Source organism: Symsagittifera roscoffensis, chromosome 3, assembly GCF_963678635.1.
Source record: "Symsagittifera roscoffensis chromosome 3, txSymRosc1.1, whole genome shotgun sequence".
NCBI lineage: Eukaryota > Metazoa > Xenacoelomorpha > Acoela > Convolutidae > Symsagittifera > Symsagittifera roscoffensis.
In genome coordinates this window covers 57081759-57103274 of record NC_087064.1, presented here as the reverse complement: position 1 = coordinate 57103274, position 21516 = coordinate 57081759, and the positions used below count along the sequence as shown (strand labels likewise).

Below are 21516 nucleotides of genomic sequence, written 5' to 3'. Positions count from 1 at the left end.
CAAGCTTTTATATTCAATAGGCTTGAGTTTCGATTTGCATTGAACCTCACTTTTTGAATAAGCTTCTCAAATGGAGCTCAAAATCTGATCTCTGAGAAAAAATAGGAATTAGAGCGCTTGATTTTAAATTTAAAATGTTCCGATCATTTGAAAAATGTGGAGAAACTTTGTATTCGGGTGTGTTTTAGTTTTTTTCTTTTTTTGTTTTCAAAATGAGTTTCCACAAGTAACCATCGGATTGGTTCGATTGGTATATTATATTAATGTTTTTTGTTTTTTTTTCAGTCGTGATTTGAATGACATTTAAAAAACCGGTTTGAAATTTTTGATTTTTGGTCTAATTAAAGTTCAAAATTCTTCGTTTCTATTCAAAAACTGTTTTCCAGATGGCCGTTTTGACTATCACTGTCGCATTTGCTTATATTCTATTTTTTCACCCAGGTTTTTTTTAAATCACACTAAACCGAAAAAAAACGACATTAATTTGAACAAAAAATTTGTATTGTTTTAAGGCTATGGTCTGAACTTTCTGTGCTACTTGCACAGTAACCGGCTATCCTTGTATCGAATTTTGGAATCACCGCTTGTTTTGTATTTTGGAATCACCACTGAGAAAGTTTTTTTGATCATGATATTAAGTGTTATGAACGAAGTAAATTTCTTATATATGGTTCTTGATGATTTTTCTTTGATGTTTTAGGAGAAAACATTAATATTTATTCACGCTCGAGTTTCAATTTTTACGATTTCTTTTTAAGTTGACCTCCTTTCTGAAGTTAAAATAAGGTAACTGAACCATCGAATATCAAAAGTGAAAAAGTTACGAAAGAAATGAATCACTTCGTTTTAAAACTGGACATCAATTTTGTGATTTTCCAGCGGAAAAAAATCTTGTGTATTGAATTCAAAGTGCTACAACGTCGTGGAAATTTTATTCGTCCTATTATTTCCGCTCTTTTTTGTCGGCTTAGTGAATTTCTTAGCTTATTTTTTGTTGATAACATTTTTCTTTGGCATTTTTTCTTTTCGGATCAATTAATGTCTAACCACGGGTTGTTGGCTTAGTGAACGCTCGGAAATTACTAAAAGGTTGTTAAATGCTAGTGGTTTTTCATCTGTTTTGCTGAGATAGAATTTTTTGTTTTTCCAAAAAAAATTGTTGATTTTTCAAGTTTTTGGACAACAATTTCTTTTAGCATTTTTTGTTTTCGGATCAATTGATGCCTAACCACGTGTTGCTGGCTTAGTGAAGATTCGGAAAATACTAGCAGCTCAATGCTAGTGGTTGTGCTTCTCGTGTTTTCCTGAGGGTTAATTTTTTGTCATTCGAAACAAATTGTTGGTTTTTCAAGTTTTTTTTCGACATCATTTTCTCATCTCACTGTCTATTTGGTAGTTTGCAATGCTACGTTTTCGTTGTATCGCAAGTAATGCGAAGCTCCGCTTCGCCTCTTCGTACACTTTTCCAACTGTATATTGGCTGTTTTCATATTGAATTTTTTTAATGAAAGAATTGCCAATCAATGCTTCTTGAGTTAGAAAGAGCTTGAAAGTGATGAGCTTGTTTCTATCAAACCCGAAATTAGGAGAAAAAAAAACAAAATCACACGTTTTTGATAACTTTCAGTTTTTTAATGCTCTTCCGAGTTTTCTGTTGGTTATTTTTTAGCTGTTGCTTTTTATCTGTGAACTGACGGAACTGCTGGTCGATAGTATCTTTCGGGTTTTCGTTTTAGATATGCGCAAAATTTAATTATCAAGAGTTATCAAATCGTTATCTAAATTTTTCCGATATTTATCGGATGTCGGATTTTTTCAGCTTGGTCGCTCAGTGTTTAGTTCGTTTCCGCTTAGTTTCTTATGAAACAGCAACAATCTATACCTTATTTATTTGACGTTTCACTTGACACATGTTAAACAAGTCTCAATGTTGACGTATTTAATTTTTTAATTTTTTTCAGCTTGTTTTTTTTGCATTTTTAGTGAAAAAGTTTTGCACCTTTAAACTATATCGTATTTTGTAATGCTTAAGAAATTTCACTTAGCAGGTGTTTAGAAGTCCCTAATTTGGTCTGTTAAAATGCCAAAACATTGCAAGAGTTGAAATGATTTCTCAAGTCGACGTTTCGAAATCTGTTGGAGCGCGACTGCTTTAACTGTACATTTTTCCGATATTCTCGATGTAAAACTTTTTGGTTTTCGAGATATTGCATTTATTATGATTCTTTGTTTTTTCGAAAATCTTAGAAATGAAAACAAAAAACACCAAGCGAACTTGAAATTTTCAAATCTATAGTGGGGTGCAGTCAGGGTACACTCGGGGGTTGCAAATCTGGCGTTCAAGTATGCCTGCTCAAATCTTATAGGTTTTCGATGTATGGCTTTTTTTATAATTTTTTCAATTTGTTTTTCAGAAAACAGATATAAAAAATATGTCCAAACTTGAAATTCTTAATTATATAGTAGGGTGCTGTGAGTGTACACTCAGGTGTTGCAAAACTGACCTCCAAGTATACAGCTCAAATTTCTTTTGGTTTTCGAGATATGGCGTTTTTTTTATAATTTTTTCGTTTTTTTTTCCGAAAAACCTAGATTTAAAAAAGTAAATTCTCAACCCTATAGTGGGGCCCACCCAGGGTACATTCAGAGGTTTCAAATCTGGCCCACAAGTTCGGCTGCTCAATTTTTTTTGGTTTTCGAGATATGTTATTTTTTTATGATTTTTTCAAAAATTTAAGATATCAAAAAAATAACCGAACTTGAATTTCTCAATCCTATGATGGGGGCTGTCAAGGTACACTTAGGCGTTGCAAAGTTGGCGTCTGAGTATGAATGCACAAACCCTTTTATTTTTAAAGATATGGCGTTTTTTATGAATTTTTAAATTTTTTTTTTCAAAATTCTTGGATATAAAAATTAACCGAACTTGAAAGTGGGTACACTCAGGCGTTGCAAATCTAACGTCCAATTATACTGTGCAAATTCTTTTGGTTTTCGAGATATGGCGTTTTTTATCATTTTTTCATCCTTTTTTCAAAAAAAATTAGATTTGAAAAAAGTAATAAAATATGAAATTCTCAACCCTATAGTGGGATGCTCCCAGGGTATAGTCAAAGAATTCAAATCTGACGTCCAAGTTCGACTGCTCAATTACTTTTGCTTTTCGAGACATGTTGTATGATTTTTTCAATTTTTTTTCTTCAAAAAATTAGATATAAAACAAATTAACATAACTTGAAGTTCTCAACCTTAAGGCGGGGGTTTATCAGGTACATTTCTGCGTTGCAAATCTGGCCTTTAATGTGACTTCTCAAACCCTTTTGGTTCCCAAGAGATGGCGTTTCTCTTGATTTTTCAATACGTTTTCAAAAAATCTTAGATTTTAGACAACTAGTAGAAATTGAAATTTTCAACCGTATATTGGGATGGTGCAGGGTATAAAATAGGGTCGCAAATCTATGCTATAATTTTATCTGCTCAAACGATTTTGATTTTCGAGATATGGCTTTTTTTATGAAAAAGAAACCCTTTGATAGATGAGCCCAGTTTATCTTCAGGGTTGCCATAAATTAGGGTCACTGAAATATCGTTGTTTTGGTACATGTCTTCGAAAACTCTTTTTACGCTCAACGATTTATTTGAAGCATCGTAGGTGCGTTTTTTGCGCTAGTATAATTTAGTTCGCCGCTTTTTACAGGGGATTACGAGCTTAATAGATTGACCGATTTAATAAAAAAAAGTTTGCAAAAGTTGAGGATTATGTCAGTTTTAGTGCTCTTCGCTTTTCAAAATATTCAGCCTCAGTTTTTTAATCAGGAAGAAACATATTTTTTCTATCGGAGAGCTGCATTAAATGTGCCAACTGCTTTGAAAATCAACTTGGTTTGTAAAATCATTCAGTTTTCTTAATTATTCTGGAATGATGCTTCAGTTATTTGGTGTTTTTGATTGCTATGCCTAATTTTGATTTTTTCTTGATTTGATGTTCAAGTGTCATTTAGTGTCATGAAGACCAGTGGTTTGCGCATGGGTAGGATATATTTTTTTGCAGGCTTAACTACTGCTTAAAAATTGGATATTTAGCGTTTTCGATTAAGCGTCTCGAGATTATTAGTATTTGTTGTTTTGGCTACCACAGCCCAGACTTCAACGAAACTTCACGAAATTCTTATTAATTAAGAAAATCTCGGGCATTGTACATTGTTATATTCTACAGATATTTTTGATTCAAAGGTTTTCACGGGAAAATGTTTGTTTGGAAACTTTAAGCATTTCAGTCTTTTGCATTTCAAATTTAAGGTCAATTTGTTTTTGATATCAATTTATCAGAATTTTTGAAAACAAAGATTCAGAGGTGCCAACAGAGTGATATCATGGGAGCTTTTGACAATCTTATATGTAATATTTGTTCCGAAAACTTCGTGACAACTGCTTACCAAATATTACGACGTGAATGTCAAAACCTCGTGACAAGTGCTCATCAAAATTTGCAGCATGAATGCCAAAACGCGTGCTTTCAGGCCAAAACAGAAGAATTTAAATGCATTGATTTGAATATTGCATAGAATTGAATTGATTTCGAATTCTCTGGATGGCTCATTGTTCCGACCATTGAAAATGGGGTGGAACTTTGTATTCGGGTGTTGTAGTTTCTTCTTTCGTATTCTTTTGCCCGCAAAATCAGGTAACACAAATAATCATCGGAATGGGTTAAGTCGTGAATCAAATAAAAGCCTTTTCAGTCGTGATTCGAACATGTTTTTTTTAAAGTTGACCCAGTGTCGAGAAAACCCGAGTTGACTCTTTTGAGTTTTAGTCTAAATTCAAATGAGAATGGGTTATGGGTCCTCGAAATGGTTCGAATAATTAGGAGTAATGAACGTAGTGAAGACTCTTATGTAGACCTTGCTGATTTTTTGTTGGTTTTTTTTCCACGAAAAAGTCTTTAAATATTGATGCTCTTAGGTATAATCTACTTTTTGAGTTCATTTAGAAATTCATCTGATGAAAGTGACGTAAATAGCACCCTCCAAAAACGAACGTGTAAATTGCGCCAAAAAACGTGAACGATTTCTAGTTGCGAAAGTGGGTTTATTTTTAAGATTTCCCAGCGGAACTATTGGTCCAGTTTTCTAAAGTTAGGTTCATGTTATCAAAAAGGCGACAATAATAAATTGTTTTAGAAATTCAAAGATCTGAAAGGGAATCTATTTTTTTCTTTGAAATTCGAAAGTTGAGATTTTATCCAAGAAATTCAGTGAATTTTTTGATGTTTACTTGCGTTCATTACTCTTTTCTAATCTTCGATTGGCTATGTTTTAACTTATTAAAGTGGTTTTAGTCGTGATTCGAACGACATTTGAAAATTCAAAAAGTTGTCCGGTTTTCCAGAAAAACCGGTTTGAATTTTGTGAGTTTTAGTTTATTTTCAAGCGAGTAACGCGATCAAGTATCGTTTGTTAGATATAAATTTAGTCATTTGACAAAAAATGGTTTACCAAAGGAAAACTAGTTTTGGACGCTTCAGTTAGTGCATCATTGGCAATAAAGTTTTCTAAAAATTGGAAAGTTTAGTTTTTTTCTAGTTTTTTCTTTTTTGTTTGTCCAGGCTATCCTTGTTTCTTCTTTTTCTTGTTGCATGCCGTGTAGTCTGAAGCAAAATAATTCTCGAATCGTATCTGGCTTCTAGACATGTATGAACTACCTAAAAGAAGCGCAATTGATGTACGGAAGCTCCTCTTAGAATCAGAATCTCCTTTGAAAATATGCGCTCCTATGGTCCGTTTTTCTAAGCTTCCTTTTCGTTTGCTGGTGAGAAAATACGGCTGTGATGTAACCTACACTTCTATGATTATGTCCGATAGCTTTCGACTGTCTGCTGCCAAAAGGTGGGTAAACTATGCATGACACAATAAGCAGACAAACATGCTTCTAGTTTTATGAACAAGGAAGGTTTTGGACTGGTCAAAGTAAGAAACAGCGAAGAATAAATGGTTTTTGAAAAATAGTTTGACCAATTGAAAAAACAATCGCTCATTTTGTCTTTCTTGAAATTTTTTGAAATATTACATTTTTTATGTGGAGAAATATATATTATCTTTGAATGTTGAAGTTTTTTATGCGGAGAACTGTAAATGTTTATCTGTTTTTGACGATGTTAACCAAAAGGTCGCACGAGTTTGTAACATCTCAGGACGAAACTGGACCTGTCATAACTCAGTTTGCGGCCAATACAGTCGAAGACTTTATTGGGGCCAGTCAGCTAGTTGTGGGCTACTGTGACGGGGTCGATCTAAATTGCGGGTGTCCTCAAAAATGGGCAATGCACGAGGGATACGGAGCAGCTTTACTCTATTCGCCTCAAAAGATTTTCGACATCGTTCGACAGTTTCGCAACCAAGTTGAACATGAGGCGGCATTTTCAATGTCAGTAAAGTTGAGATTGCTATCGAGTTTAAACGAAACTGTTGATCTCTATCGCCAAATTGAGAAATGTGGCGTCTCGTTTATAGGCGTACATTCGCGAACTCATCAAATGAGAACAGAACCTGCCGATCATGACCAGTTAGCTGAAATTAAGAAATCATTACAAATTCCCGTAGTTGCAAATGGAGATTGTTTTAATTTAGAGGATTACCGACTTATTTCTGAAAAAACGAAAGCACATGGAGTCATGTCAGCCAGAGGACTTCTAGAAAACCCAGCTCTCTTCGCTGGTTATGAAAATACCCCCTTGTGTTGTATCGAAGATTTTCTGAAATTATGCGTTAAATATGGATTCAACTTTGTATCGTTCAAGAAATTGTTTTACTGGATGATCGAACGTAATTGTAGCAAGTCAGAACGACTCAATATTCTTGCATGCAACTCCATGTCTCAGTTTTTGGACTATTTTAAGGATAATTTCAATAGCGATTTCTCTATTCGTTAAATTAAGCGTTTTTTTATTTTTTCCCAAATCGTCGAAACTTTGATGCTTGAAGTGAGCGCTTTTATTCGAGGAGAAAGAATATGCAAGGCTGAAACATGGATGGAATCCTTCGCCGATATAATGAAAGGTTGAGTTTTACTGTGCTGTGAAAATGTTTTGTGATTGTATAAAGCTGCAACTCAAATTAACTTGAAAATTGGTTCTCTTACTGTTTTATTCTGAATAGAATAAAAAAAGCAGGAGTTTGAGGCGGCTAATACCATATGTAGCGGACTGGTGGGCAGTTAGCAAAAGCTTATCGATTTAATTAGCAGAGTGAACTTTATCGAAGTGATTTTCAACTCACAGTTAGCGGGTCAAATAGACAATTGATTTGCTGAAACTCGAAAGATGTGATTTTTAAAAAACTACCATTCTCAATAACTGTTTTTTGCCTCCTTACTGATTTGCCCTAAATACAACTTGCTCTTTGCGAACTTGCACCATAATTAACACTTCTAGTGGACTCTTTATTTTTCAGATTGATTACGATTTAGGAACAGCAAAAGCTAACGGTTTGAGATAACTGGCTCGTTTTGAGATATGAACAGAAAATATAAAAAAGGGACATTTGACAACAGTTTTTCTTATAAACTACATATCAATTATTGAAAAATCAACCTTATTTACTTAAATACATATCAAGTGTAAAAATCAATCTATTTTACTACTAACTGCGACCAGCCTCCCATCATAAGTCTGCTCTCTCGCTTTGTTCGCTTGAAATTGGACGAAAAATTTTTGAAAAATTCAAACACTTTTTTGCTGAACACCTTTTTGAAAGCTTTTTAATGTGGTTCGAATCACGACTGAAAGGGCTTCAATATATATCAATCGACCATTCCAATGATTAAGAGTCATGAACTTCGTGATTACTCTTATTTAGGCCTTGGTGATTTTTTTTCAGGAATTGACTCTTCGGGTTTGACTTTTGACTGGCTCTTTTTTTCAGGTTTGACTCTTGATATCTTACAAGTTCAGTTCATTTCCTTTGTTAAAAGGAAGGTAAACTCCACTAGCGAACAGCAAAAGTGTAAAGATAACAAAAAATGTGATCGACTTTTAAGTTCGAAAGTGTAATTCAATTTTCAGATTTCCCAGCGAAACGAAAAATTTGCATATTGATCCAGTTTACTCAAATTGGGATAATTTTTTTTACAAAAAAGTGTCAGTCATAAATTTTTCTAAAAGTTCACACAGCTCTACGGCCATTTATTTTTTCTTTGAAATTCGCTACTTGAAGTTTTTTTTTCAAAAAGCAAGTCAGTATTTTTTTGCACGGAGAGAGAAAAAAGAGGAAGTTAAAAGACACACAAATACAAAGTTACTCCCTATTTTCAGGAACAAGGATGAAGGAACAATGGACGGACCAAGGATTAAAGTTCAGCCTAAATTATCATCAAAACCATTATTTTTTAAAGGTACACGCAAAAATATGAAAATTAACCTACAATTAGCGCCATTGGAAAAAAAACGAAACACTAATGTTTTTATCTTGCGTTTTTCCATGTCATTTTTGGCTCTCTTTGATAAACTTGTACAATTTTTATTTTCAAAATTATCGGTATCAAAAGAGCGCAAGAATATATGAGAAAATAAATTTAATTCTGAAATTGTGTTCAAGCTTCTTAATTTGATTCAAACTAGAAAATTGGCGTTTTTTAAGTTTAAAATTACAATTGAATTAGCATCTGCAAGGTTTCAAAAGTTTCTTGAACTTGTTTATAATTCAATGTTTATTCTGTTCTCAGTTTAGAATCAATGTTTCAATGTTCATGTTTTTTGATTGTTTGTGTTATAAGATTTTCAATTAGGTAGTTTTATCAAATCCTGTACTCGAAGTTGATTTCCTGTAAACAATCTTGTAATTCGTTGTAAGTCGTTTTGAAAATGGCATGGTGCCATGTTTAACAAAGTTGGTTTTTCATTTTCCATGGGCGCCATTTTTAACCGTTCAGTAATTTGTAACAGTTTCAAATTTTTCAATTTCTGAAACTTTCTAGAATTCTGTAGAAATGATGATCCCTTAATTAATATTAGTAACCTCTTTGCTTAGACATTTTTTTTTCGTTGGAAAAAAAACGAGTCGATTTATTTTTTTCGCAAACTTAATTTAAGTTAATAAAACAAAAGAAATTAGTTCAAATGATGATAAGCTGTTGATCCATAGCTTGCGTAAAAGAATTTAGTTTTAGTTAACAAAACGATTCAAGCTATAAAAACAACGTAACGTTTTATTGCCCGGTAGCCGGCTCAAAAAAATTGTAGTGAATCGCTTCAAGCTGTGAAAAAAACTTTAAATATTCCTTAGCTTTTTTTTTGCTCAATAGCTTGCTTAAAATACTTTGCTTAAAACAAACTAGAGTTTTTTCGATATGATTTGCTCTTAAAATTTTTAAAAAGTTCCTTTTTCTGGAATGGCTTGCCTATAAAAGCTTGAACTTTTTGCGATTTGATTCGCTCTATAAAATAGTTTGCCATTTTTCAAACTTTGGCCGCTTGAGTAGTTTGCATAGAAATCATGAATTTTTCTTCAAATCATTTTTTAGGGTTAGTGTTAGAAGTAAGTTGATTTTTTCTTTGAAGTTAGTTAAAATGTTTCAATTTTTCATCGCTTCAATAGTTAGCCTAGCCAAAACTTGAATTTTCTGCGAACTGAGTATTCCATAAATATCTTTAAAAGTTCCGAAAATCTTTGCTTGAATAGCTTGCTTAGAAGATATCAAATTTTAGCAATTTTTTCCACTACAATATAACTTGAATCATTTTAAGATTATATTGGCCTGCTTAGAAAATAAAACTACTTGCGAATCGACTTAATATTAGAAACAACTTCAAAAAATTCAAGTATCATCGCTTGAATGGTTTGTTGAGGAACACTAACTTTTTGAGAATCGATTGAAAGTATGAAAGAACAAGAAAATTTCAAAAATTGCCTGGTTTGAATGGCTGGCTTGGAAACAACTTCAGTAGTTTTAAAGTTTCATCGATTGCTGGAAAAAACTTTATTTTGATGCGCATCGAATGAATATCAAAGAACTTGAGTTGTTTCATAAGTTTCAGTGCTTGATTGGCTTGCTCAGAAATCTTGCTTTTTGCTAATCGATTCAGTGTATTCTAACTTTTAAAGTATCGAAATTATTTCCCTTGAATGGCCCGCACTCAATAGAAAACTTATTTTTTGCAAATCAATTCAATTTTTGAAATGATATGAATAATTTCAAAAGTTTATGATTTGAATGACTTGCTGGAAAAACAATTGTTTTGCGACCGATTCACGGTAAAATTCAAAATATTTTTGCTTGAATGGCTTGCTTAGAAAAACTTTCCGAACAGGTTCAAGCTAAATCACTTTGAAATATTCCAAAGTTCTATGGCATGCATAAATAGCTTGAATTGACAACCTCAAACTTTTGCGAACCAATTCTGGATGTAGAATTGGTAAGAATAGTTAATTTTTTGCGAGCCGATTGATTAATGGAGGCAAGCTTGCAAGTACATAAGCATTCACTGAATACGTTTATTGCTGCTGGAAGAGTTCTTGCTGCTAGTACTTAGTTGAAGGTTATCTATCTATATCTTATATATATCTTATATATTAAATGAAACTCCGAATGCGCTATGGACGCAATGTTCAACTGAACGCAATGTTTTAGCATTAGAATGCAACGCTTAAAAATTATTGAGGCTTAAAGCTTAAGATAAGGCCAAGAATGTTCTAGAACTTTCAAATTTTCTTAAGTCTGGAATAAATATTCTACAAATTTTTTAGACAGGAGTTCAATTCTTTAGACAAGATGAACTCAATTCATTTTCAAGGCTGGATATTGTTGCCTGTCAATTTTTCCGAAATTTTGCCTTTACATATTGATTTAATTCTGAAACGAACCAAATAAAAACAGCAACCTCCTTGCTCGAAAAAAAACTAGCTGTTTTCAAACTGATTTGCGCTATGAAATGTTTTGAAATATTTCAAGGTTTCATCGCTTGCGTAGCTTGTTTAGAAAATCAAAGTTTCGCCATCCGATTTGCTTAATGAAACATTTTGAAATATTTCAATGTTTCATCGCTTGCATAGCTTGCTTAGAAAAACAGAAACTTTTCGCCAATCGACGTGATCTGTGAAAACTTGAGATAATTTTTAGTTTAATTGCCTCAGTAGCTTGCTTAGAAAAACTGGAAATTCTCGCCAGTCGATTTTCTCTATGAAACATTTTGACATTTTTTAAAGTTTCATCGCATGAATAATGTGCTCAGAAAAATGTTGAAATATTTCAAGTTATCTCATAGACCGAACAGTTTTGCGAAAAGCTTAATTTTTTTTAAAGTAAAAGTATAATACCATTGCACACATTTTTTAAGCTAGCTTTTTTCGCAAATTGATTTGACCTTTTGAAATAACTTTAATAGCGGGCCTAGATAAACTAGTTTTTCGCGAACCGATTCAGTCTATGAATTAACTAAATCAAAGTTTTATAGCTTCAGAAGCTTGCTAAGAAAAACTTATAACTTTTCGTGAACCAATTTGGTCAACGAAATAGCTTGAAATTTTCAAGGCTTTTCGCGAACTGACTCGATTTATGAAATCAGTTGAAATAATTCGAAATTTCATAGCTTTAAAAATTTGATTAGAAAAACTTCAAGTTTTCGCGAACCGATTGAGTCTATGAATTAACTTGAAATAATTCTAAGTTCCATAGCTTTGGAAGCTAGCTGAGAAAGTTTTATAATTGTCCGTGAACCAATTTGGTCAATGAATTAAATAGAAATGAATTAAAGTTTCATAACTTGAATTCCTTGCTCGAAAACAACTAGCTGTTTTCAAACTGATTTGCGCTATGAAATGTTTTGAAATATTTCAAGGTTTCATCGCTTGCGTAGATTGTTTAGAAAAACAAAGTTTCGCCATCCGATTTGCTTAATGAAACATTTTGAAATATTTCAATGTTTCATCGCTTGCATAGCTTGCTTAGAAAAACAGAAACTTTTCGCCAATCGACGTGCTCTGTGAAAACTTGAGATAATTTTTAGTTTAATTGCCTCAGTAGCTTGCTTAGAAAAACTGGAAATTCTCGCCAGTCGATTTTCGCTATGAAACATTTTGACATTTTTTAAAGTTTCATCGCATAAATAATGTGCTCAGAAAAATGTTAAAATATTTCAAGTTATCTCATAGACCGAACAGTTTTGCGAAAAGCTTAATTTTTTTTAAAGTAAAAGTATAATACCATTGCACACATTTTTTAAGCTAGCTTTTTTCGCAAATTGATTTGACCTTTTGAAATAACTTAAATAGCGGGCCTAGATAAACTAGTTTTTCGCGAACCGATTCAGTCTATGAATTAACTAAATCAAAGTTTTATAGCTTCAGAAGCTTGCTAAGAAAAACTTATAACTTTTCGTGAACCAATTTGGTCAACGAAATAGCTTGAAATTTTCAAGGCTTTTCGCGAACTGACTCGATTTATGAAATCAGTTGAAATAGTTCGAAATTTCATAGCTTTAAAAATTTGATTAGAAAAACTTCAAGTTTTCGCGAACCGATTGAGTCTATGAATTAACTTGAAATAATTCTAAGTTCCATAGCTTTGAAAGCTTGCTGAGAAAGTTTTATAATTGTTCGTGAACCAATTTGGTCAATGAAATAAATAGAAATGAATCAAAGTTTCATAACTTGAATAGCTTGCTTCGAAAAACTTAACGTTTTTTGCGAACTGATTCGGTTTATAAATGAACTTGAATTGTTTTATAACTTCTGGCTGAAAAAGCTTGCTTAGAAAAACCTAAATTTTTAGCCTACTGATTCAGTCTATGAAATTACTTGAAAAGTTTCAGAGCTTGTTAGCTTAAAAGTCTTGCGTATATATGTTTTAACTTTTCCCCAACTGATTCCCTCTATGAAACAACATGATTTTTTTCAAATATTCCTTGCTTTAATAGCTTGCATGGAAAAACTTTTTCGGGAATTGATTTGCTCTGTGAAACATCTCGAACTAAATCATTGTTTCATCGCTTGAATAGCTTCCATAGAAAAACCTGCAGTTTCGCCATTTGATTTGCTTCATGAAACATTTTGAAATATTTCAAAGTTTCATAGCTAAAATAGCTTGCTTAGAAAAAATTCAATTTTTCGGGAATCGATTTATTCTATGAAAATAGTTTTCCAAACTGATTCACCAAATGGCTCAATTTAAAATTGCTCAAAGTTTTATTACTTGGATAGATTGATTAGAACAACAACTAATTTATTGCGAGCCGATTGATTATTAGAGGCAGGCTCGCTAGTATACATAATTTAACTGGCTTTTCTCTTAATACATTTAAAAAGTTAAAACTCCAAGAATCGCATTGTTTAAATTGTTTATTGCAGCCAACATTTTAAATAATCTATGCGAGTGTTAAATTATGATTTTTTGTTGAAACGAAAAATTGAATGCTGTTTTCCAAGGTTATCTACGGTTTTAATGAAACATCTGTTGGAGCGCGAATGCCTGAACTCATTTTTCATTGTTTTTTTTTCGAAACGCGAAGTTTCAAAAAAAAATCCAGGCTATCATGCATTTGAATTAGCAACCCTTTCAGACTATCATGCATTTGAATTAGGATTTTTTTTTCAAAGTTTTCAAAATATTCAACGAAATTTGAAATTTTCAGCTCAAAGTTGAGGTGCTGTCAGGGTAATCCCAAGAGGAGCTGTAAATCTGGCATCTAGTAACGGTTGCTCATATTTTTAGTTTCAACCAAAAAATGTCAAAAAACAACTTACGATTTTTTAAAAAATTCATCAAGTATGAAATCAAATATCTCAGTTTTATGGGTTGGTGCTTTTAATGCATATCGTAGTATCATATTTCTTTCTTTTGATTTAAACAATTTTGTTTTTCTGAAATTTTTTCTGTAATTTCTAATTTAATTGATTCTGATTTTGAATAATTTGCTTTATTTTTGTTTTATAGTTTCAACTTATATTAAATTGCTTAGCTGATCTCTTATTTTGTAGCTTGGAAGGCAGAATGGGCGTAAATTTTTGATCAAAGTTTTTTTAGTTCAAAATTATATATGATATACGTGGTTTTCATTATTTTATGCAAAAAAGCTCAGTGTGTTCCTTTGACACCGACCAGCTTGTTTTCAGCAGATGAAGTTTTTTTAGTGCGCTGAAATGCATTTTAGCGCTTCAAGTGTTTTATTTAGCACAGTCAACGTTTTCAAATAATTATTATGAAAATTGAAGTACGTCACCCTTTCATAATGCATTTCCTTCCAGGTAATGGTTGCCATACTTTTGATATTTCGCTTTTCGTGATGCTTCAATTTATGTACAAATTTTAAAATTTTGTTCGTTTTTCCGCAATGTATGTTTAAATTGAGAATCTGAGAATTCTGGTGGATGTTAGACGCATCTGTTGTACGATAGCTTTTCTCAAATTAAAATGCTGAGGTCCAACTCTTATTGGTTTAGGAGGCACAACCTTTATTGTCAATCTATACAAAATTTACTTGACGTTTCACTTGAGACGTTTAAGAAGTCCCTATGTTGACGTTTTTAAGAAGTCACTATGTTGACATATTCAAGCTTTTTGAGCGTATTATTTGTTGCAATTCAACGAAATTTATACGTTTAATTTATATCGTATATTAGTAGTAGTAAAATAGTATTAAGGGTTTATCCCAAAGTATAGTTTAATGAGTTCTGAGTTTTCCATTTGGGTTACAGTTTCGGCATTGAAACATTATTTGCCATGTCCAGCTGTTCGTTTCTGAATATTTTGCGAAGAATTTCCAATAAATCTCTGCTATGCCAATTTTTCTTATCTCCGATAATTGTTATGGCGTATTTCGAATAATGATGTTGGAGAGTGCTGGGCATATAACGAAGAAGTCAGCATTGGTCTTCTGTAAGCGAGTTTCTGGAACTTAAAGTTCATTACTATCATTTTGTCTGGTTAAACTTTGGATGGATGTAGCGTATTGGTTGATGTCAATTTCATAATTATTCCGGATAATGGATATGAAAAGTAGGTCGTGCATTTCGATGACAGGAGGAGAAGTCTAAGTTTCTGCAGTCTTTCGTTATAAGGTGTATATGAGTTAAGCGTCCATTTCGTCGCTGTTCGCTGGACTTTTTCTATCAACGTAAGGTTAGATTTGGAGTAGTGTGTTACTGATGTGCCATAAACTACCATCGGTACAACATATCCTGAGTAGGCATTGAGCTTTGACGTTAAGGGACAATGTTTTGACAGATTACGTTTCAATGAGTTGAAGGCCGATAATGACTTATGACACCGCTTAGATGCATTAACATTCCATGAAAGAATTGGGGTAACAAATATTCCTAAATAATTTTCTTCAGTTTCACTTTTAAGAATGTTTCCATCGATTTGGCCTTTTAACTCATTTTTGAAACTGACCAGAAAGCACTTTCCAACATTGAGACGCATTAAGTTATTATTACACCAAATTATCAATTGACGCAGTAGCGTTATCAAGTTCCCTTTTGCTTACAGCAATAACCTTGAAGTCGTCAGCCTATCCGAAAGAGTTCTCAAGAATGTTTAAAAGTTTCACTTGACACGTGTTTGAGAAATAGCTAAGTCAGTCTGTTAAATGGCTAAAACATTGAAATGGATGCTCATGTCGACGTTGTAAAATCAGTTAGAGGGCGAATGCCTTAACTCTTTATTTTTTCTATATTCGCAATGTAAAACTATCAAATTTTCGTTTCACAATTGATCTAAATAAATATTATCTCAACTTTATAGTGGGGTGCTACCGGATGGCATTATCAAATTACCTTTATCTTGCAGCAATGACCTTAAAGTCGTCTGCATATCCGAAAGAATTCTCAAGAATGTTTAAAAATTTCACTTGACAAGTGTTTGAGAAATAGCTTAGTCAGTCTGTTAAATGGCTAAAACATTGAAATGGATGCTCAAGTCGACGTTGTAAAATCAGTTGGAGGGCGATGCTTTAACTCTACATTTTTTCTATATTCGCAACGTAAAACTATTAAGTTTTGTTCAATAATTGATCTAACTGGACAATATTTTCTCAACCTTATAGTGGGGTGCTACCGGGGTACACTCAGGGGTTGCATATCTGGAGTCCAAGTCTGATTGCTCAAAGCCTTTTGGTTTTCGAGATATGGCGTTTTTATGTTTTTTTCTTTTTTTTTTTTCACAAAAATTTGATATAGAAAAACTCAGTGAACTTCAAATTCTCAACCCTAACGAGGGGTCCTGTCAGTTATCTATCGGCGTTGCAAATCTGCCCTTTAAAAATGATTGAATAAATCCTTATGGTTTTTGTGATTTGGCGTTCTTTTCAATTTTTTTTTCATATAAAATAAGGTAACCGAACTTGAAATTCTCAACCTTATAGTGGGGTGCTGTCAGGTTAAACCCAGGAGTTGCAAGTCTGGTGTCCAAGTATGAATGCACAAATCTTTTTGATTCTTGTGGTATGGCGTTTTTATGATTTCTTTTTATTTGTTTAAACAAACTTAGATAAAAAAACAAAATTAATGGAACTTGAAATTCTCAACCGTATGTTGGTGCTGTCGCTGTATACTCAAGGATTGCAATTATTCTCTCGAAATCTGACTGCTCAATATCTTTTGGTTTGCGAAATGTGGCTTTTTTCTACGATTTTTCCATTTATATTTCAAAACACTTGAATTAAAAAACTAACCGATCTTGAAATTCTCAACCCTAATGGTGGGATTATGTCAGGGTACATTCAGGTGGGTACTCTCAGGGTACGAATCAGGGGTTACTGGGAGGGTCTCTGTCTTCTACTATCAGGCTACAAATCAGGGGGTACTGTCAGGGTCTCTAACTTTCACTGCTCAAATCTTTCTGGTTTCCGAGATATGGCGTTTCTCATAATTTTTTATTACTTTTTCAAAAAAAACTTAGATTTAAAAACAAGTAATTTAACTTGAAAATTTTTACCCTATGGTGAGATGCTGTTAGGGTACAATATAGGGTAGCAAATCTGCCCTTTAATTTTTTCTGCACAAATCATTTTGGTTTTCGAGATATGGCGTTTTTCGTGAAAAAGAAACCTCCTGACAGATTAGCACTGTTTATCTTCACGGTTGCATGAAATTAGGGTAACTAAAATAGCGCTGTTTTAGTACATGTTTTAGGAAGCTATTTTTCGCGCTCAATGAAGCACCGTAGGTGCGAGTCATGTGCTAGATTTTAACAATTTGAGAAACTTGGAAAAAGTTTTTTGCTCGTCATAAGATTTGTTTGTTTTCAAATGAGATGTTAAGACTGATATAGCAACTGGCGTGGTGCTATCATTGAGTATCAGAGAAAGTAGTGTTTGGTTTTCAGAATATCAGTTGGATTGAAACTTTTCTTTCAGATTCGGGAGCCTTAAATTTTATCAGCTTTTCCCTGCTTTAAACTAAAAATTGAAACTTTTGCTAGATGCTACCAGTCTCTGATTCAAGGTCAAATTTTTGAATTCAAACATGAATGTTAACGTTAATTAGCTCACGGTTTTTATTGCTAATGACTTGAAACGCTTTCAAAAAAATTGTTTTTGATTCTTCATTCAATTTAATTGGTTTTTACAACCATGTTGTGTGCAGCAGATTTTGAGTGCAATTTTTATACCGGATTATCAAATGACAAGAAACTCAATGAAGAAATTCTGCCTTTGATATTACCAGTATGATAATTAAGTGTAGAAAAAAAAATTGCACAATTTTTCTAACCTTCAGTTTAACATTTTAAATAAGAACTCGAAAATTTGATAGACGGTGCAGTTATGAGATGGAAATTCAAGGTTTAAAGCTATGTAATATTTGAAATGTGTTTTTTTGTAAAGTTTCTTCAGATTTAGTTGTTTCAAGTTTACCGAAGCGCTGAAACTTTTATATGTCTTATAGCTATGTTATACGGTCTGTCAGCTATGTTTCTCACATTCAGTTCAAATTAATTTCAATCACCTTCACCAATTTACCATTTTCGTAGAAACTTAAATAAATTTGTTTTGCAAAAGTTATCGTTTCTACCATTCAGTATCTCTCAATGCGCAGCTGAAGTCGAGAACTTCGATCCCTTTCATTCGCATGTCATCTTTGCAGAAGTTGACAAAAGTGGCCAAATCGGACTTCATCCATTCCTTTAGTTCTCTCAACTGGTACTTGTTGAGCACCGAGGCCGCCTTTAGAGCCACAGTTTCAGTGCAATCCTTGGAGATGGCCCATTCTTGCACGTCGCTGTCCACTTCGCCTCCCATTTTGAAGTTTAGTTGAAAAGTTGATGATCACTTGCGATGCAATAGTTTCTAAAAAGCTAACTGGGAAAAGCTGACTTAACAAATATTCAACTATTTGAGCCACTTATAAATTTAAATGTCTTATTTCACCCCAGAATTTTTTTGAAGCATGATGATAGGTTTTGTCGCATGAGATGCTGAACCCCCCACACTAAATTGAAAATGAAGTATTGTCCAACTACCGAAAAGCTGAATCAGTTTAAGGAAATAAGCATATTGTTTTTCCAGTAATGGTTTCGGTTGCCAAAAAAGTGTTTGATACACTAGTTCTAGTTTTCTAATAATTCAGCTGATTAAATTTGAGTTCAACTTACGCAAACTTACCCAAAACTAGAATAAGAGGCAATAAAACTAAGTAGATGTTGCAAGAGAGAGATCGGTACGCAACATTGCTTACCAACATGTGCAGTGTTACAGTTATCGTATTTCAACCTGCTGTCTCTTTTTTCATTGGTTTACATATCATTTCCTCATTTAAATTGTCATGTGTTATTCAGGCTTTGCTGCAATGTTACATCCAATATACTGCATTAATGTTCAATAAATGGGTATATTTTCAAGACTTATTTCAAAGAATGTAAACGAAACAGCATTATTAAAGCTCGATCTTTTATTGCCCGTTTATTCAATAAAATGGCAACGCCACAGGCTCTTTCAAAAGATAGATCCGGAAAAAACTTCCTGATTTAATGCTGGATCTGAGGAAATCCTATTTGACGAATGTCTTTCATTATCCTAATCTATTATATATTTATATGCGGGCTTCACTATCTCGTCATGTTTAAGCTTTTTCAACGTATTATTTTTGCATGTTCAACAAAAGATTTTTTGCACGTTTAAGCTATAAGGTATATTGCAATGGTTACGATTATTTTTTCGATTTTGCAGTCTAAATTCAGAGTTTATTTCATCAAAATTGAAAGTAGCAACCCAATTGTGGGATGCTGTCAGGGTTTTCCCAGGTTTTGCGATTCTGGCCTCCATATATGAATAACCAAATCCTTTTAGCTTACGAGATACGGCAATTTTCGAGATAGAAAATTAAATTTAAAAAAATTCTCAATTTTTGAAATTCTGATCCTGTAGTTGGGTGCTGTTAGAGTACTCTCAGGGGTTGCGACTCTTGCCTCCAAATCTCACTTCTCAAATCCTTGTAGTTTTCGACATATGACGTTTTCATGATTTTTTTCAAAAATATTCAGAAAAACTTAGATGTTAAAAAATTCCACAAAACGTTGAACATCTCAATCTTGTTGTTGGAAACTGTGAGGGTACTCTCAGGGGTTGCGAATCCTACCTCAGAATATGACTGCTAAAATTCTTGTAGTCTTCGAGATATGACGTTTTTAAGGATTTTTTCAAAAAGTTTCAGAAAACTTTTTTTCTTGAAAATTTGAAAATCGCCTATGTTTAGTGAGGTTCTGTCAGGGTACTTTCAAAAATTGCGATTTTTACCTCCAAATCTGACTGCTCAAAACCTTGTAGTTTTCCAGATATGACGTTTTTTTGTGATTTTTTTCAAAAAATTTTCCGAAAACAAATTAAAACTTTTTCAAAATTTGAAATTTCTAACCTGTAACTGGGGACTGTCAGAGTAATCTCAGGGGTTGCAATTTTGGCCTACAATTGTTAATACCCAAATATGTTTAGCTTACGAGATACGACGATTTTTTTGATTTTTTTTTTTCAAAGTTTTCAGAAAACTCAAATTACAAAATAATTCACAAAATTGAAATTCCCAACCCTGTAGTTGTGTGCTGTCAAAGTTATGTCAAGGATTGCGAATATTTGCCTTCAAATAAGACTGCTGAAATCTTGGTAGTTTTTGAGGTGTGATTTTTGTCTGGTTTTCAAAAAAAATCTTTTTTTTTTGAAAACTTAAGTTTGAAGTTTCTCAAAATGAAGTTTCCCAACGTTTTAGTTGGGTACTGCAAGAGTACTCTCAGGAGTTGCAAATCTTGCGTATAAATGCGATTGCTCAATTGCTTTTAGTTTCCGAGATGTGACGTTTCGTAGTTCATTTTAAATTTTTTCAAAGAAGCTAATAAAAAATCTTGAAAAAAAAACTTAGCAAAATTTGTAATTATGAATCCTGTAATTACTCTCAGAAGGTGCAAATTATTTTTCAATACATGCGGTTTTTATGAGCTGTTAAAAATTCGAAGCAGCGAAGGTGCGTTACACGCTAATATACATGATCCGCATCGATATATTTTTGATTTAAAATCAATTTCGATTTTGTTCCGATCAACGAAAGTCAGGAAAAGTTTTGGATTCGGTTGATTGCTTTGTTCCACACAAAATCAGGTACACAAATGAAAGTCACGTGGGGTTGAATGAGGCATCATATTTGAGCTTTTTCTACCGTGATCCGATCTACAATGAAAAAATTACATTTTTTAATGTCGATAAAAATAGTTTCAATATTCCGCTTTTGACCATTTAGACTGATGAATAGGCGAATTTATACTCAATACTAAAATGTTATTGTGGTGGTTGTTTCTTTTGGGTATTAAGCAAGTTGTGATTGGCTGGCTACATTTCACACCCTGAAATAAAAAGGATTAACAATTACGAAAAAATTGAAACTTGAAAATGTATTTGCAGTTTCAAGGTCGTTCTGAAAACGTGACTGGTGTTGGTAATTTTGCAACTCTTCAATCGCAAACGGTTATTCTTTTTGTCCCAAACTTTCAACGGTGGAAAAGAACTATTAATGAGTCTCTTTTTTTGAGTATTTCTAGTGCATCTAGTGTTGTAGCATATTGAAGCCCTATTGGTGGTGATTCGGATTTTTAAAAAGTAGATTCTTTTAATGAAAAAAATCGTTTCTGTCTTGAAAAACTGGTCTGCATAATTTTGATTTTCAGGCTAAGTTAGACGAAATTGGCTGCGCGGCTGACCTGTAAACGTTAATGTTACTAGAATGTTAACGCAAATTTTCACGTTTTTAAACCATATCTACCTTCTTGTTCAATCTTGTTTTTTTACCTTATTGATTTGCGTTATCTAAAAAAAATTACAGACATCAAAAATTTTAGGCATCAAAAATTGCATCAGTCATTTATTCAGTATTCTGGTCGAAATTCATTCTTAGATGTTTCTGAATCGCTGCTTCTCGTAGTTTTACTATCCGCAAAGAGTAATTTCCAGTGGTTGATATTTCGGCTGGATTTTTCATATAAAAACAGTAAAGGTCCTAACACTGAAACTTGCAGTATACCATACCTTGTATTTTTGATAGACGG

General features: G+C 32.9%; 2 protein-coding genes across 2 annotated transcripts in view; both read left to right on the top strand.

The window, feature by feature from the left end:
- Positions 1–5320: 5320 nt before the first annotated feature.
- Positions 5321–21516, top strand: part of LOC134841563 (saccharopine dehydrogenase-like oxidoreductase) — a 34289-nt gene continuing 18093 nt past the window's right edge. Inside the window, exon 1 of the mRNA XM_063857594.1 lies at positions 5321–5331. The gene's annotated coding sequence lies outside the window, so the exon portion shown is untranslated. The remainder of the gene's footprint in view (positions 5332–21516) is intronic.
- On the top strand, positions 5693–7338 carry LOC134842254 (tRNA-dihydrouridine(20a/20b) synthase [NAD(P)+]-like). The gene is made up of 2 exons (XM_063858518.1): positions 5693–5888; positions 6169–7338. Exons 1-2 carry the CDS (start codon positions 5776–5778, stop codon positions 6929–6931), a joined length of 876 nt encoding a protein of 291 aa, XP_063714588.1. The 5' UTR covers positions 5693–5775; the 3' UTR covers positions 6932–7338.

What these genes read in the sequence shown, in the direction of transcription:
- LOC134842254 (XM_063858518.1), top strand. Translation starts at nt 5,776, where the DNA reads ATGGTCCGTTTTTCTAAGCTTCCTTTTCGTTTGCTGGTGAGAAAATAC. An exon ending in CGACTGTCTGCTGCCAAAAG is followed by an intron (nt 5,889 to 6,168) that starts GTGGGTAAACTA and finishes GTTAACCAAAAG; the next exon opens with GTCGCACGAGTTTGTAACAT.